We start from the raw sequence: 16,768 nt of genomic DNA on the forward strand, positions 1-16,768 counted from the left end.
ATGAAATTGATTTCGAGATCCGGAAGTTTCGTCACCTCGAATCAAAAGCCGATTGTTTATGGCGGGAAAAGTGTACAGTATTGCGGCATGCGCGCCTTCCTCTTTTGATGTTATATATATTTTGCCCGTTTAATGTGTATATGGTGATTTGGTAAACGGAGCGCATCTAACCTTGGTTGTGAGTTTTTGAACGATTGAATTTGTAGAAAAATTAACAATGGGAATTCTCGGATTGTCGAAATTGATTGCGGACGTCGCTCCAGAAGCCATCAAAGAATGCGAATTGAAACATTTATTTGGTAAATTTTGTGCTTGCTTTGTGTCATTGTTACTCGAATATAAAAATTAAATTAAGCAGTCATTGAATAAACCCTTATTTTTGCAGGTCGCAAAATTGCCATTGATGCATCTATGTGTTTGTATCAATTTCTAATAGCTGTTCGATCAGAAGGAGCACAATTAACTTCAGTAGATGGAGAAACGACAAGGTAATATAATTTGGCCATCTTAGCAGCATTTAAATGAAGTTTCATCAGTATATTATCGTAGTTAATGTACTTTTTAGTCACTTGATGGGTACATTCTATCGAACTATAAGACTTGTTGAAAATGGGATAAAACCAGTATACGTATTTGACGGTAAACCACCTACACTAAAGGGTGGTGAATTGGCAAAACGTGCTGAAAGGAGAGAAGAAGCTCAAAAGCAGTTGCAGGCAGCAGAAGAAGCTGGTAATATATAACATTTTATAGATAAATATTACACAAAACTTGCTTATTCTATCCTCTACTTTATAATTATATAGGAAATGTTGAGGATGTCGATAAATTTAATAGGAGGCTGGTTAAAGTAACTAAGCAGCATGGCGAAGAAGCAAAACAGTTACTTACTTTGATGGGTATCCCGTTCATTGATGTTAGTAATGTATTAATAGAATAATATTGAAAGATATAGTTGCCTTTTTATACAATACTGTTACCAATTTAATTATAGGCTCCCTGTGAAGCTGAAGCACAGTGTGCAGCAATGGTAAAATCAGGAAAAGTGTATGCTACAGCAACAGAGGATATGGATGCTCTTACCTTTGGTTGTAATGTTTTGTTACGACGATTGACATTTAGCGAAGCAAGAAAAATGCCTATCCAGGAAATTCAATATGACAAAGTGTTAAATGGTTTAGGACTAACTCGAGATGAGGTAGATTTTTCTTACATCTACTTAACCGTATTGATAAATTACAAAAGTTAAATTTAAGCGTGCATCTTTGATTAATAGATTATAAAAGTAACTTAAATTATGTATCTTTTTTAGTTCATAGATCTATGTATAATGTTGGGTTGTGATTATACGACAAGTATTAAAGGAGTTGGTCCAAAACGAGCTATAGAATTAATAAAAAATCACAAGTCTCTTGAGAAAATTTTAGAAAACTTGGATACCAAAAAGTTTCCTGTTCCTGAAGATTGGAATTATAAAGATGCAAGACAGTTGTTTATTGAACCCGAAGTGAAGGATCCAGAAGAAGTTGATGTTGGTTTACTTTATTTGATTATTGTGAATTTTGTAAATTTATGTTAGGATTAGGAAATATGAACGTTATTGAACCCATCTGTTTGTTTACAGTTGAAATGGAATGATCCAGATGAGGAAGGTCTGGTCAAATTTTTGTGTGGGGACAAACAATTCAATGAAGACAGAGTTAGAAATGGAGCAAAAAAGTTACTGAAAGCTAGACATACTGGAACACAAGGACGAATCGATTCGTTTTTCAAAGTTTTGCCAAGTACAAATGGAACTCCAGCAAAGAGAAAGGTTTGCAACAATTTACTAATTAATCAATGAACATATTAAAAGAACGTTAAAGTATTTATTTTGGTTCTATTTATAGGCTGAAGATAAAAAAACAGCAGCAAAGAAAGGTAAAACTACAGGAGGTGGAAGAGGAAGAAAACCAAAGTAATTTTGAAATGAAAATTCTTGCATTTTTTATTTCATCTGATTAACAAACGATGTTGTAATAATTAGTGGTGTATTACAATTATTTATATTACAATAATTTTTGTCTCGAGTATTTTGTAAAAAAACGGCACGAAACTTTATATTTTTTATAATTAAAATAATTTCCTATAAAATAGAATCTGAGTGTTAAAATATTTATCTATCCCATAAACAAATTTTATAAATTGCTTTTCTATAATATAACAATTAACAATTGTATATAAATTTAACAATATCTGCACTTTTCTTAGTACTTCCTTAGATTATTATAAATAACAATAATTTGTTAAACAAATTTGGCTTCTAAAAAATGATTTGACTTTATACTTAATTTTTTATATGATAAAAAGTTTTTGTATATCAGTCAATATCTTATTAATCTATATAAATTATTGCAGCATGATCAGTCTTAATTTAGTTATTGTATATGAAATAACTTTGAAGACCTTGTTTACAATTCGCATAAAAATATTATACTACAGACAGAATAAGCAGTAGAGCAACAAATAGTACATTACGATACGTGTGACTTAAATGGTTCTTTTTTACACGGCGCAGTTAGCACCCGAGCGTAGCGAGTATGATAAACACGGTGCAAAAAAGGACTACTTTAGTCACAGATAGGCGTGACTTAACAGCGAATTTTAGCCACACTGTGCTATAAATATACATAATCATAAAAATTGAAAATAAAATTTTTAATTTTTGTTTTTTTGATTATATACATATTTAGATGTATTTCTTTCATAAATATGTAATTTAATATAAAAAATGTAAAATACGATATGTTCAAAAACTATTTTTAACAGCTGTGCATATTTTGTTACTTTTCGTTGCTAATTTTAGTACAAATTTTATGCAAAAAGTATTATGATATCTACTAAAAATTTACAAAAATATGCTGTACATTCTACTGACTTGAAAAAATGTTACTGAAACTTAATGACAGTACTACCAATTGCATTTGAGTCCATTACATGGGCCAAAGCTTGGTCAATACAATGTGGAGCATAAACTCTGTCTAAAATAGGTTGAAGCTGGTCTGCATCAGCAAGTTCTTGCAGTGATTGCAAATAGGCAGTATTTATTTTTGATCCTTCCTTCCAATGGCATGTACTAGCACCAAACACGTACTAAATAAAGTGAATTTGAATCAAGTTAGACTGCACTGGTAAGAGTTATTAATAAGCTAGCTTATTCAGAGACATTAAAATGTATCAAATATATACCTGCAGAAGTAATCTCACTCTTATACACCCAGAAAATAAGCTGCTACTTATGTACCCTAATGAATCTGAGATTAAATGTTCAGGAGCTGTTGATACATAGGATCCATGTGGTGCTAGATGTTTCTTTAAAATTCTCTCATCTATTAATTGTCCACCAGTATAAAAGATAGCATCGTATCTTGAAAGACGATCAAAATTGTAATCAGCATATTTCAGACTTGGAAATAAAATCCAATTTCTTTGTTACTTACTTATCACGAAGTTCAAGCTCCTTTGCAATATCCGTTTCGTTTAATAAAATTATTTCATTAGCACCTAGTGCTTTTATTACAGGTGCAGCTTGTGGCCTGCAGATTGTAACAATATGACCTCCCCAAAGTTTGATCAATTGTATCAAAATACAACCAACAGGGGTACTACCACCATATACTAATACCCTATGGTAGTTAAAACATTATGTAATCAAAGTAAAAATTCCTTTTATAGGTTTTGCAATAAAGTACAAATATCAAATACCTTTTTCCTTTAGCATTGCCCTCTTTAATAACTGAGCCATTAATCAGAGCATCCCAAGCAATGCAACCACTATAGGGTAAGCTAGCAGAGGCTTCAAATGGTAAAATTTTTGGCATTTTGGCAACTCGAGTTTCAGGTACAACAATGTATTCTGCCATTGTCCCAGCAGACCAAGATGGAACAGCCAGAAAAACTTTATCACCAATGTCAAAATCTATAACACTCTGACCAATGTCAACTACTACTCCAGCACAATCTCTTCCCAAAGTTACAGGTAAACCTTTATATCTCTAAAATTAACAAAATATAAATAAAATATGTACAAATTCATTCATAAATAAATTTATTAGTTACTCACGCCACTGTTCAGTAGCCTTCTGTAAGCTTTTGCATAACCAGAACAGATTTTTATATCAACTTCATGAATTGATGCTGCTTTGACTTGAATTAATAGTTCATTTGATTTTTGAATTGCTGGCATATCAGCATCCTCTATCATAGAAACACCCTGAAAAAATTTTCAGATGCAATAGAATTTACTAAAAAATATTTGTATAAAATATTTATAATGAAAACTACCTCTGTGCCAAGGTAATGGTGACAGACAATTGCTTTCATATGATGCAAATGCCTAGGAGTATACCAATTCAAAGCTATGAAGTACCCCACCAAGCTTCCAGCCAGCAAACCAGTTACAAAACAAATGAAATCTCTTTTAGAAACTGGAGGTATAAAAAGTAAATTATAAAATGAACAAATATGTAAATATTCTTATTTAAATTGTTTACACTACCTTCCAGTGCATGAAGATTTGCAAGTTGTTGATAAATGTATCTTGGATCAAAGCTAATAGTTGACACGTGGTAGTTGATTATTTGTATTTGTCTTTGAATCCATGTAAGAATTTGTTGAACAAATTCCTTGATATCATCTCCATGTAGATCATTACTTAAATCTTGAATAAACCGTTGGCCTTTCGTTAACCATGTACTTAATAGTTGTTGACCTTGTTGGGCTGCTACCGAAGTTTGAATCTAATGTTGTAGAAAATAATATTTTAAAAAACTACAAGTATTTTAATAACAGAAAAATAGATATATTTAGAAACAATATTTGATTTCATATAGAAGCATATGATATTCAATCAGTGCATTAGAAGTTAAAGAATCAGAACAGATCAGAAATAAGATCATTTGGAAAGCTTCCCAATCTACAACAATCAAGGTCAATGATTTCTCTACTCTGACTGACCTTTGATACCTAATGCCACCCATTGAAAACCAAACAATTCAAAGCGCAAATCACTTCTTATTTTCCATACAATCATTAGAAATAAAAAAAATTAAAGTTCACCTGCAGTGCCTCGAACTGATTAGACAAACGGAAGAGGATTTCGTCCATCGTTACGTCTCTCTCATTAATAAATTCTCGTTCAAGAGTTCGAATTTCAGGAAATCATGCTGTCGTGGTGTTTTTATCTTCGCAAAAAATATACACGTCTTTTTTTTCGTTCGCACGCGGGATTTTGAACACACTTGGTACTTTTCGCATGTGTGTGTCCAATCGACACGAAAAACCGCACACTTGTGCGTTATAAATAAACGATTAGCGCATTGCACTAGTCTCGAAATAGTCGTCACCTCCACGTATGTATCTTCAAGATTTAGCAGATGCCGTTTACATTTTCGGCGGATGATGCTATCTCGTGTCTATCCTCGGTTTTACGGGAAATTCTTGGACGGATTGCGGGACGTCTTTTTGACGTGCAACTGGTCGGAGGCGGATCTGCAGAAAGGGAACGTATTGCCTCTTTTTTTAATTCATTCTCTTCCCACGGGAGGTTAAGTGCACAATCGCATTTTGGCACAAACTTGTTTAGATTTTCAACTTTCGTGACGTAACAATTAAATGCTGAAAAAGTCACGTGGCCCAAGTCACGTGACCCGACAGTTGTCGCACGAGGGCGCATTTTAAAAAATATTTCGAAAAATGGCCAGTGTGATGGATGAATTCGAAGTTAGCCATTTTGTTGCCTCGTAACCATAGTAACCGGAGCCGCTCATCGGCTCGTATTGTTACTGCCATTGCACCTTATATGCACGTTTGCATCATCAGCCGCATCAATGAAATATTTGAATTTTGTAGTTTCATTGTTTGAATAGAATATTAGGAAGATGCTCAAGTTTCTCGTTTTTTACTTCTTTATTATTATGATAGACGATGTGCTATGCATTCATGAAGATTTTGATATTAGCGGTTATATTGCATATTGTCCATGCATGGGTAAGTTTTGTTTATTTCATAGACTAACAAGTATATGGTTTTTTGTCTACAATTTTCATCAATTTTTTTCTAGGCCGTTTTGGAAATCAAGCAGATCATTTCTTAGGTGCCTTGGGCTTTGCGAAAGCACTAAATCGTACATTGGTGTTACCTCCATGGGTTGAGTATAGAACAGGAGAAATCAAATCTGTAATTTCTATTTTTTGTGAGTGTTAAAATTATGAATGATGCTTTATTTAGTAATTTATGTTGAATTATTTTCAGATACAAGTTCCTTTTGATACATACTTTAATGTTTCTGAGATCCAAAAGTGTCATCGAGCAATCTTAATGGCTGATTTTATGAGAGATATTACTCCAATTCATTGGCCGCCATCAGAGAGAATATGTAAGATTCATATTTCTTATTGCTACCTAATAACAATTTTGTTTTATTTTTTGTACTATGTTAATTACCTCATTTATATTATTACATTAGCATTTTGTTATGCGGCTCGTGGTCAAACTGAATCCTGTAATGCTAAGGATGGTAATCCATTTGGTCCATTTTGGGATACATTCAATGTAGATTTTGTTGACTCTGAATTTTATGGACCATTGCACTATGATGTTCATCATACTGACATGGCATTTCAATGGAGGCAAAAATATACTTCTGCAAAATGGCCTGTATTAGCATTTACTGGTGCTCCTGCAAGTTTTCCAGTTCAGTTAGAGAATAAGAAACTACAAAAGTGCCTAGTTTGGAATGATGATATGAACGCCAGAGCAAAGGCATTTATCAAGACTACTCTTCCACGTGGAGCATTTGTTGGACTTCATTTAAGGAATGGTGTCGATTGGGTAATTATACTTGTATATTTATTTATTAAATCAAAATAATTCCAAACTTGACATTAATTATCATAATACTTTATATTGCAGGTAAGAGCATGTGAATTTATTTCAACTTCACCAAATTTATTTGCCGCCCCACAGTGTCTAGGATATAGAAATGAAAGAGGCAAAGCCACAAAAACAATGTGTCTGCCTTCTTTCGAAGTGATAGTTCGCCATTTAAAACGAGTAATACGTAATGGAAAAGATATAAAATCTGTATTTGTTGCATCTGATAACAATTACATGATACCAGAGTTAACCAAAGCACTAGAGAGGATGGATGTAAGTTGTTTTACTTTTATTACAATGAAGATTAATTTATAATTATTCAATTTCATTCAAGTAAAATCACTTTTTGCAGATCAAAGTATTTAAACAAGAAGAAAACTCTCCCCATTTAGATTTAGCTATACTTGGTAGAGCTAATTATTTTATTGGGAATTGTATTTCCTCATTTTCTGCTTTTGTTGCAAGGGAAAGAGAAGTTAAAGGTTATCCTACATATTTTTGGGGTTTCCCACCTGAAAGAACTTTGTCTTCCGTGACACATGAAGAATTGTAGTATACTTATACATCTTCATATAAAAAATGTGATATTATGTACTTTTTTATAATAGCATTTTGATATTTAAGACTTTTTTAAAGATGAATTTTATACTCACAATGAATGCTCCTTGATATTTATTCTTATAAAAATGATGATGCAGTATGTGTCATTTATGAAATGTGGATTATACAAAGAAAATACAAATTTTTTTGTAAAATATATATGAAAATCTATTAAAACCTTTTCCGTACAAAACGTATACGTATATAAAATACAATTAACAGTCCATTAAAATAACATGTTTTAAAAGGAAAAACATAAAAGTATCACATTATTAGACTTCTGCAAGCTTTTTCATGTTATGCAAAGATTCTTTTAGTGTATTAGCAAAGCTCTTAGTAGAGGTTTCAGTACATCCAGAAAAAGAAGAACATCCAAAGAGTATATCATTTGGTCTAGGATTATAACAACATCCATAACCATTATGAACAACTGGACCATAACACATGAAAGAAGCAGTTTTGTATGCAACTTGACTAGATGTCAGAGTAAAAGAAGTACTTTTTGTGTAACCAACATCAGAGAAAAATTCAGGTATTTTTATTTTTTCATCTACTGCTATCATTTTTAATCCAAAGAACAAGCGGTCAACTCCTTCTCCCATTACAGCCTATAAATATTGGATATCAATGTAGGTTTCATTATTATTCACATATTATTTAAAAAATCTTTATTTTACCTTGCTAGCATATGCCTTGTGTGCGTTTATAGCTGCTATCATTGCTTCTTTCTTTGCATTCACAGACACATTACCATTAGCCATTAATTTAGCAAAATGAACTGACTCATTACTTGTTGATCTGATGCATTCAGTTCTAGCATTTTTAAATCGACGAAGTGCTGCAGATTCATAATGTGCTGGTGGTTTTTGATGTAGCTTATAAAATGTTATTTGCATAGCAATTTGAATGAAACTGTCAGGGCTCAACTTGCACTTTTTTATGTCATTTGCTCCAAATTCATCAAACATAAAACACTCCATGTCAATGTCTTGTGATAGTCTAAAATTAGTACATAATATTAAAAAAAAAAATTTAATATGTTTTCAGTAAAACTTACTTATCCACTGCAAATGTTGCCTTTTCAATTGCATTTTCAAGTGATGCATCTAGTTGAAATTGTAAAAGTTCAGCTTTCGGAAAGTTTGTAGGTATTTTTATTTTTTCACTTTTCTTATTCTTGCTGTAAAAATATTTATATTAAATATTGTATCATTCAATATATTTATATATAACATCGTTTATACTTACACATAATTCAAAACATGATCATGCAACACAGAAATAGGAAGTCCTTCACATGGGCTATGCTCATATTGCATGCCAATAAATCCATCATATGAAAGTATATACTAAAAAATTAATATAATTAATTATAATTATTTTAATTATAATGTTAATAGTTTTAAAGAAGAATAATATTCTTTAAATTTATATTTACTTGAACAGTTTTATCATGCCATCTATTTGCTGCATTTAATGACGAATTGCAACCAGTTAAACTTTCTAATGCATAGACAGATTCTACATTTTTGTTTTTAAATAATTCCTTTGGTAATTCTTTGTCAAGACAGAGAGCAAACAAGGCAGTCTCAATATCATTCAAAATTTTACTGTTTGAACCAAGAACTGAAATTTCATGGATTGATGTTAAAAAAAGTTTTTCTCAAGTTAAATTAAAATTCAATGTAGATAAGTCATATCATAGCAGAATACAAACTTTTTAATCTTAAATGGTCATCTGCCCATATATCTCTGTGATTTCCTGTTAAAATTCCCACAGGTTTTCCAGGGGTACGTGATCTTTCTGCTATATCCTTTATAGTTGCTATAAGTTGCTCTTCATTGATATTATCAGACAATTGAAGCTTGAAGAACTAGAAATTAAAATAAAATAAATATTTTTGCAAAATACATAAAACAATATAGTCATATAGTATTTATTTACATTATTATTACTGATAATGATTATGTGTTTTGAGTCGTCAATATGTAATAGTTGGTCGATTCCTTTATTTGGTTGTCGATGAGTTCCTAATATCATAGCGTAAGGTTGCATATCGAGTGGAGCATCTCGTACCATTTCTTGTTTCATGTTGCAACTATTAAATGTTATATGCATAAAAAATGATTGCATAAAATACATTTATTAACAAAAAAGACTTCTACCTTTTGACTAAATCATTGTAATTACATACAGCTCCAATCAGATGTGCAGCACATCTATAAAAATCTTCTTTAGAATTAAACTTTTCAGACGGGCCCACTGTACCAGGACTAGAATAAACAATTACAGGGTCTCTGTAACCCAAATAAGCTGCCCGAAGCCACCAGTCGCTCATCTAAAATGTTTATTATTTTTTTATGCAAGTAACCAACTCATTATTAACTGATAAATAATAAAACTCACCCAATTATCAGTCTTTTCATATTTCTCTTGTAATTTTCGGTAGAGCTCTCTTCCTATGCTACCTTCTTTAATGAAGTCTTGAACAACTTTTTCTGTATTTTGATACTCTTTATCACTGAGAAGTGGTTGCAATGTTCTATGAAAAATCAATTGATCATTATATAATCTCAATTATACACGTCACAAAAATATTGATGCATCATAAAACTTACTGTAAATACAATTTTGCAGTTTTTTCCAAGTCTGGCACTGGTTGTTTTGGAAGTGGGTGTTTATTCAATTGTAGAGATGTTATGCTGGCCATTTGTTGATTGAACACATTTTTTATTCCCCCATAAACCTTTGTAATAATTTTTACAGACAATTAAAATAATAGTAAAATAAGGTACAATACACGTATTAGATCTAATTTACCAGTGGTTTATTTATAGAGGAAAGGCTTGTTAGTAATCTCTGCATGTTTCTCCCTTCTCTGTGTATCAAGCTTGATCCAGAATCATTCCTGTAACAAACACATTTAAAGGCTTATTAAAGTTCAGTACACCAGCAGCATCAGTATAGCAGCTTGCCTCAATTACAACTGGCCTATTGAATGCAAGCGGTGCAGGGCAAGCAATTGGTACAATCTAAGTGAATTAACAGTGATAAAACAATCTGATATGTATGAGGGCTATAGGTGTAGCCCATTTGGGCGACCATATGGGCGACCTATAGCTTACTGGGTTTTATTTTTGATTTGTGAACTCGCGAAACTTGACATTTTGCCAGCCATTAAATAAGTCCTCGAGATTTTTTTCGCCGATGTACGCAATGAAAAAGTGAAAAAGAGCTTAGATGACGCGCTTATAGAGTACTCGAGTGCACACTCACATAACAACAAACAGACGATTGTAAGGACGTGTCAGATGGGCGATCGGTATTTTTTTCGAGATAAAATCTTTTCTCGAGGAGTGGGAGTGGTTTACTTTCACTTTTTCAGTCCCTCAACAACACAATTACGACTTTTCGTAAATATTAGTACTTTCCAGCTTTAAAAAAAGTTAAGCGTTCTTGGTCCGTGATTCTATTCAAAACAAACGAAAGAAAACAAAACCACGAAAAATAACTCCGAAACGAAAACCGGAGCAACAAGTGGAATTTCTTTTGGAGCAGCACAATTAAGGTGTTCGCTGTCTTTATCAGCTGCATTAGAAAAATAGCGGGAGATACTGCGATAAAAAAGCAATTGCGTTCTATATTTACCGCTGCGACAAAAACTATCATTAAATTCATAAATTGAAGTTTATTTACATTTACCGACGTGACGGCGCACGGAAGAATGTTGGTCAGATGGCGCGCGAGTTGCCACTATTCCTTCAGTCTCTTTTCTGCGTTATCTCGTATAATTCAAACTCAATAAAACGTATCAAATCTTTTACAATAAATTCACGTAGACCATTATTTCAAAAGAAAAGCTCAGTTTTTAAGGAAAATCATTTTATTAGTTCATAAAGTCAACAGTTCGCGCGCACGCGCCAACTGAAAATCAAATCCGACAGTTATTGGTAGCACTGCCATAAAATCCCCAGACAGTATACCGATGGAATCCAATAAAAAAAAAAGAACAAAAATATAGGTATATCCGCCTGCTCATCGCGCATGCACTTTCGAGGCTGAAAAGCCCGTATAATATACCCGGGGGCGGTGGTAGGGGAGTATAAAAAAATATGGCGATATAGTGACAAGCAGCCGCAGCTCTCGAGAGACTATGATGCGATGGGCGTCGTGGTGGTGGTGAAGGTCTGAGAAAGCAGAGTCGGGAGCCGCGCGAGCAAGCGAGACAGTACATTCACACATTCATACTGCAGTGCAGGAGCGAGAGGAAGTAACATATATACGAGGCTCTCATATAGTGTTTTGATAAAGGCCCACGAGCAGCAACAGTGCAGAGTGTGCTGCTGGCTACGCTACTCCTACTATACACAGACATACATACATAGGTACGCAGCAGCAATCTAACGACCGAGTCGTTATCGCCGCTGCGCGCGTCGTCGGAGAATCCCGAGTATATATAGGATACGTACTCGCCCCTAGTGTTTATCGTCAGCTCTTGCGACCGGTCGAGCGTACACGCCAGCAGTTTTATAAGCTCTACGTGCGCTTTTACGTACACCCGCGAGTATCCTGCGCGCAGCACAAGGTGTTGAGGCTGTGCGCGTTTGTGTGAGTGGACGGATATATCGCACAGGGAGTAGCGCGAATCTCCAGTTTCCGTGTGCGTAATTCTCTCTCTCTCTCTCTCTCTCTCTCTCTTTCCCTCTCGCGCGAGCAACTCGTTCGTGTTTCCCTCCTCCTCGCAGTCTTCCCTGCATCCGTCATCCATCGTCGCAACAGCAGCAGCAGCATACAGCACACAGAGAGTCAGTGCAAAGGAGCTATAGGAGCAGCCGTGCCGTGTGTTTTCTTTCTTCTCGGCCTTTCTCTGCGTGTGCGATTGCAGTATTCACAGTGCGCGAACTGCATTGGTGAATCTGACACGCGCAAGATCCAGAGGAAGAAGAGAGATTACAAGGCGAGGGAGGCGTTTTCCCGAGGTCGTCGTCGTCTACATACATATCACGTCTCCGCGTAGGCACGCAGACATCACGGGCTGCCCGCAGACACGTCAGAAATGGCCCGAGACTACGATCACTTGTTCAAGCTGCTCATCATCGGCGACAGCGGTGAGTTATTGAGTGCGCGTCGGGGGCGACAAAGTTGCTGCGCGATCCACCCACCGCCGCCAGAAAGCTTTGGCTTATATCCGCTTTGAATCATTTGGAAACGACGAGCGATGCTGTTAGCGATGCTCTGCAGCGTTTGAAAACTATAGTCGTTTGTTGTTACTCTTTGCTTCTTTGTGCTAGTCGTTGCTTTTCTTGAGGACTGGGAACGATCCGTGATCGCTGAAACGTAAATCGTTGAGCTTCGTTTTTTTCTTTTTGTTGTTGCATATGGCCATGAACTCGTACTTGACAACTACTTTTTCTCTCTCTCTCTCACTCTCTCTCTCTCTCTCTCTCTCTATCTCTTGTTCCACTGCTCTATTTAGTAGGCTAATATTACTTGTGCATTGTGGACGATAAGGTGGGAGTTCAGATTTAGTACTGATTAGATTTTTCCAATAATTGACATAGCTCACTGTAGCTAATACATTTTCTAAATGTTATGGATTGGAATCTTGATGTTATAACACTATTGTTGATGTAAGATATTATGATAGCATGTAATTAACAGTTTTAAATAAATATTTTTTATTCTTAAAAACAAGAAAGGATAACTATTGTTTAAATTCATGTCTCATCTTTAATACTGCTTATGATCACTTGCATTGTCTAATTTATCCATCTATTCCAATAACTAGTACAGTTATCCAAGTAAACTTGGTAATATATTGTATTATATTTTGATAATGTTAGTCACTCACATGTGAATAAAGATATAGGTTTTAAGAAATATGCTGAATCGTACTATACATATACTTGGGAGTATGTAAGATATAATTAGTTTATATAGTAGTAGCAAGCACTAATGACTCATCAAAAACAAGTTTTCTGATAAGAATGTCTTTCTCAAATCTCATAAAACCATGAATGAATTTTAAACTTGTAGTACAAATGCAAAAATAAAATATAGTGATTCTTTAAAATTTTATTGATTCGAAATCACAAACTTGAAAGTAGTTTCATTTCTAAATATCTTTCTTCAGTTCTCACATAAACTTAAGCAACTATTCACATCAAGGTTTAGATATAAATGTCTGTTTTATTGTACTATAAGCCTACATGGTTGAGATTCTGTTTAGCTAGTTATTTCAAAATCAACTATTATGTTAAATATAACATGTATTATCTTTTTTTTAAAGGTGTTGGAAAAAGTTCATTGCTTCTGCGATTTGCGGACAATACATTTAATGGAAACTATATAACGACAATAGGTGTGGATTTCAAAATCCGCACAGTGGATGTAGATGGAGAAAGAGTGAAGCTACAAATCTGGGACACTGCAGGACAGGAGCGATTTCGGACAATAACTTCCACTTATTACAGAGGGACACATGGAGTTATAGTAGTATATGATGTCACAAGTGGAGACTCTTTTGCAAATGTCAAAAGATGGTTGCATGAGATTGAACACAATTGTGATGTTGTAGTCAACAGGATTCTAGTTGGAAATAAAAATGATGCACCAAATCAAAAAGTTGTGCTGACAGAAGATGCACAAAGATTTGCCAATCAGATGGGAATCAAATTGTTTGAGACTTCTGCTAAAGACAATACTAATGTTGAAGAAGTAAGTGCACCGCTAGAAATATATTATAAACCCTAAAATGATAAAAAAATTTATCAGCATAATAATTCTATTCTTTTTATTTTTAAAGATGTTTATGGCAATAACACGAGAAGTTCTTCGTACGAAAAAAGAAAGTAAGGAGAGACAAGCAACAAAGACCAACGAAACAGTCAATTTAAGGAAAAGCACCAAACAGAATAGGAAAAAATGTTGTTAGCGACTTCGTTGCATATTAGATAGATTTTAAAAATAATATTGTTTTTGTATAACAGTCAAGCAGAGTAAGACAGAGAGCGTGTGTTATTAATGGAGTGGACATGAAATGCCATAGACTCTTCGACGTTACCAAGACAACACCGTGAATTACCAATGATGCATTTCTTACTCACGTTACAATTTTTATTTACATACCTTTATGCCTAAAGGTAAATATGTAACAATGGCACTTTTGGAAAAAAATGTACCAGGGTTCATTAATGAAATGCCGACTTTCGATGCGATATTATCAGTAGAGAAGATTGGTTGTTAAATGTTTACAAATATTCGAGAGGACGAAAAAAAATTGTGTAAAAGACTCGCCTAAATGTTTTGAGACCTATACAAAATTCAAGTTTATTGATACTTTACAATATGCGCTAGTTGTAATTGTAATTTATATTAAGTTGTGCTATTTGTAAAATGTTGTCGGGTGTTTTTTAATAAAAAAAAAAATAAAAAATAATAAGCCGAGATTAACTATAAAATATAACACATGAAGACTTTTTCTTATATATACAACGATCAATTACTAATATAAACTAAAGTCGCACAAATTTTATTTATCGCATAGTATTGCTTAAAGTTCATTTCTTAGCCAAATAATATTATGCCAATTAGTTAGATGAGCAGCGTGTAAATACACAAACGCACATAAACATTTTACAAATAGGGTGCTATTTATATTATCAGAAGGTCCAAATAGGTATTAAAGTATTTTTTAAATGAGGTTCCTGAGATTTACTAATATCTTTGCTGCGACCTGTACTAAACAAAAATTTCGATTTTCGATCTTTTGAGTAAAAGTTTATTAGTGCCGACAAAACAATGTAACTCTCGATTAACGCATATCTGTGTGCACACACCTGCAAACTTCTACAAACAAAAGTTACAAAATGTTTTTAAAAACGTAAAAGAGGACAAAAAAAAATGCTTGTGAAATTTGTAAACGAATTACGTGTATACGTGTAGTGTTCGATAGCAGAATTGTAAGAATCGTTGTCTCAGTTCTTGAAACCGGGAGGAGGCAGGCAGACAAGGTCGCATATATACGTAGACCGTGTCCAACCATGACAGAAGCTGTCTGTGTTAATCTGTGATAATAGTTAAATTGCGTCTTCTGTGTAATAAATGCTACCTGCGTGAGCTGCATCGCTCGGCAAAGAGTGCCGCGAATAGAGACTTCGGGAGAACAAGTCTTTTTCCGAGAATTCTTGATTAAGCTATTCTAGTTGGGTAATATTTCATTGAATTTTGTCACGGCAGGCACTTGTAATCAAATTTTTCTCTATTCGATTTTTTTCTTTTTTGTCAAAATGCGTACTCTTAATTCTTCTGTAAGAAGAAAGTACATACTTCGTTATCCGCGCCTTTATAATCTTTACTTTAGCTAAAGTTAAGTAGCTGTGTAAATTGGTTTTATTTTTACTTCAATATGATAGAAATGAAATGGTACTGATTGAGGTTTGATTTTTATTTTCCATTTTACTTGACATTTTAACCGTTTTGATTAATGTTTATAATTAATGCAAATATTATTAATCATGAAAATTAAATGAGAAATAGTAAAACGAGAACTTTAACGGCGTGTTTTAGCTTATAGGAATTAATAAAACTGAATTTGATGTATTTAGAAAATTAAACGTATATGTTGATTTGCATGAACAGCAACATTTCGAATTTCGTTTATACGCATACAGTTTTCAAATTATTATAAAAATTAATCATACAATATCATTAATTTTTATTTAAATAAACATTTGTAATTTTAACTATAATTTCTCGCACGGTTGAATTATTTTTAATAAAATGTTCTCAGTGAAATATTTATTTTAAGAGTGCAATGTTTAAGTGTGTTCAAGTAAGTATAATAGAAAACAAGAATTTTCTGAAGAAAAAGTTCTCTGAAGCAATGTTGTTTCTAATTCAATAACGACGTCTCTGCTGTTGCTTTTTACTTTATATACGTATGTATATTATACTATATATGTATATACATATAAAATTGACATTTCTGAAGACGATTATTAGAAAGCCGAGCCCCTAAACGATGTACATACATAAATCACGAAAAATCAAAGTGAAGTATTTCCATAGTCATTTCTTAATAATCTCAATTATTGAAAAAAAAAATCATGGCAACAGTTCGTTTTATACATTAAGGACGATTATTGTATATTTACTTTTTTTAAACAACGTAATAATTAACCCATGTATGCTCTATTTGCACAATACAGAGAAAATAAGACAAGATATACTATTATGTGTTTATATTTTATT

At 33.4% G+C, this 16,768-nt stretch overlaps 5 protein-coding genes across 10 annotated transcripts; 3 read left to right on the top strand and 2 right to left on the bottom strand.

Moving 5' to 3' along the window:
• The first annotated feature begins 50 nt into the window (after window positions 1–50).
• LOC100114897 (flap endonuclease 1) lies at window positions 51–2,128 on the top strand. The gene is made up of 8 exons (XM_001603351.5): window positions 51–299; window positions 386–488; window positions 566–732; window positions 807–916; window positions 995–1,198; window positions 1,313–1,531; window positions 1,625–1,813; window positions 1,890–2,128. Exons 1-8 carry the CDS (start codon window positions 218–220, stop codon window positions 1,959–1,961), a joined length of 1,146 nt encoding a protein of 381 aa, XP_001603401.1. The 5' UTR covers window positions 51–217; the 3' UTR covers window positions 1,962–2,128.
• On the bottom strand, window positions 1,962–5,772 carry LOC103316383 (reticulon-4-interacting protein 1, mitochondrial). The gene is made up of 8 exons (XM_008209809.4): window positions 5,098–5,772; window positions 4,538–4,778; window positions 4,324–4,466; window positions 4,103–4,252; window positions 3,745–4,034; window positions 3,480–3,665; window positions 3,229–3,406; window positions 1,962–3,132 (listed from the first exon to the last, which is right to left on the bottom strand). The coding sequence occupies exons 1-8, from the start codon at window positions 5,143–5,145 to the stop codon at window positions 2,929–2,931; spliced, it is 1,440 nt and encodes a 479-aa protein (XP_008208031.1). The 5' UTR covers window positions 5,146–5,772; the 3' UTR covers window positions 1,962–2,928.
• Window positions 5,376–7,674, top strand: LOC100118147 (GDP-fucose protein O-fucosyltransferase 1). Its single transcript, XM_001602141.4, has 6 exons — window positions 5,376–6,027; window positions 6,101–6,216; window positions 6,292–6,415; window positions 6,506–6,870; window positions 6,952–7,188; window positions 7,268–7,674. The coding sequence occupies exons 1-6, from the start codon at window positions 5,919–5,921 to the stop codon at window positions 7,466–7,468; spliced, it is 1,152 nt and encodes a 383-aa protein (XP_001602191.2). The 5' UTR covers window positions 5,376–5,918; the 3' UTR covers window positions 7,469–7,674.
• Window positions 7,666–12,311, bottom strand: LOC100118112 (carnitine O-acetyltransferase). Of its 6 annotated transcripts, XM_008209807.4 has the most exons (13): window positions 10,642–10,800; window positions 10,492–10,548; window positions 10,337–10,424; window positions 10,135–10,262; window positions 9,923–10,058; window positions 9,682–9,854; window positions 9,461–9,614; window positions 9,233–9,389; window positions 8,954–9,141; window positions 8,764–8,864; window positions 8,573–8,695; window positions 8,193–8,514; window positions 7,666–8,123 (listed from the first exon to the last, which is right to left on the bottom strand). In XM_008209807.4, the coding sequence occupies exons 3-13, from the start codon at window positions 10,379–10,381 to the stop codon at window positions 7,788–7,790; spliced, it is 1,863 nt and encodes a 620-aa protein (XP_008208029.1). In that variant the 5' UTR covers window positions 10,382–10,424; window positions 10,492–10,548; window positions 10,642–10,800; the 3' UTR covers window positions 7,666–7,787. The 6 variants fall into 6 exon arrangements, with proteins under 6 accessions (XP_008208029.1, XP_008208023.3, XP_008208025.1 ...); XM_008209801.4 differs by lacking the exons at window positions 10,492–10,548; window positions 10,642–10,800 and adding an exon at window positions 11,986–12,311; XM_008209803.4 differs by lacking the exons at window positions 10,492–10,548; window positions 10,642–10,800 and adding an exon at window positions 11,213–11,765.
• On the top strand, window positions 11,285–16,743 carry LOC100114946 (ras-related protein Rab-35). The gene is made up of 3 exons (XM_001603252.6): window positions 11,285–12,624; window positions 13,806–14,233; window positions 14,322–16,743. Exons 1-3 carry the CDS (start codon window positions 12,573–12,575, stop codon window positions 14,448–14,450), a joined length of 609 nt encoding a protein of 202 aa, XP_001603302.1. The 5' UTR covers window positions 11,285–12,572; the 3' UTR covers window positions 14,451–16,743.
• The last annotated feature ends 25 nt before the right edge of the window (window positions 16,744–16,768 follow it).

Source organism: Nasonia vitripennis, chromosome 2 (genome assembly GCF_009193385.2).
Source record: "Nasonia vitripennis strain AsymCx chromosome 2, Nvit_psr_1.1, whole genome shotgun sequence".
In the NCBI taxonomy this organism is placed as follows: Eukaryota; Metazoa; Arthropoda; class Insecta; order Hymenoptera; family Pteromalidae; genus Nasonia; species Nasonia vitripennis.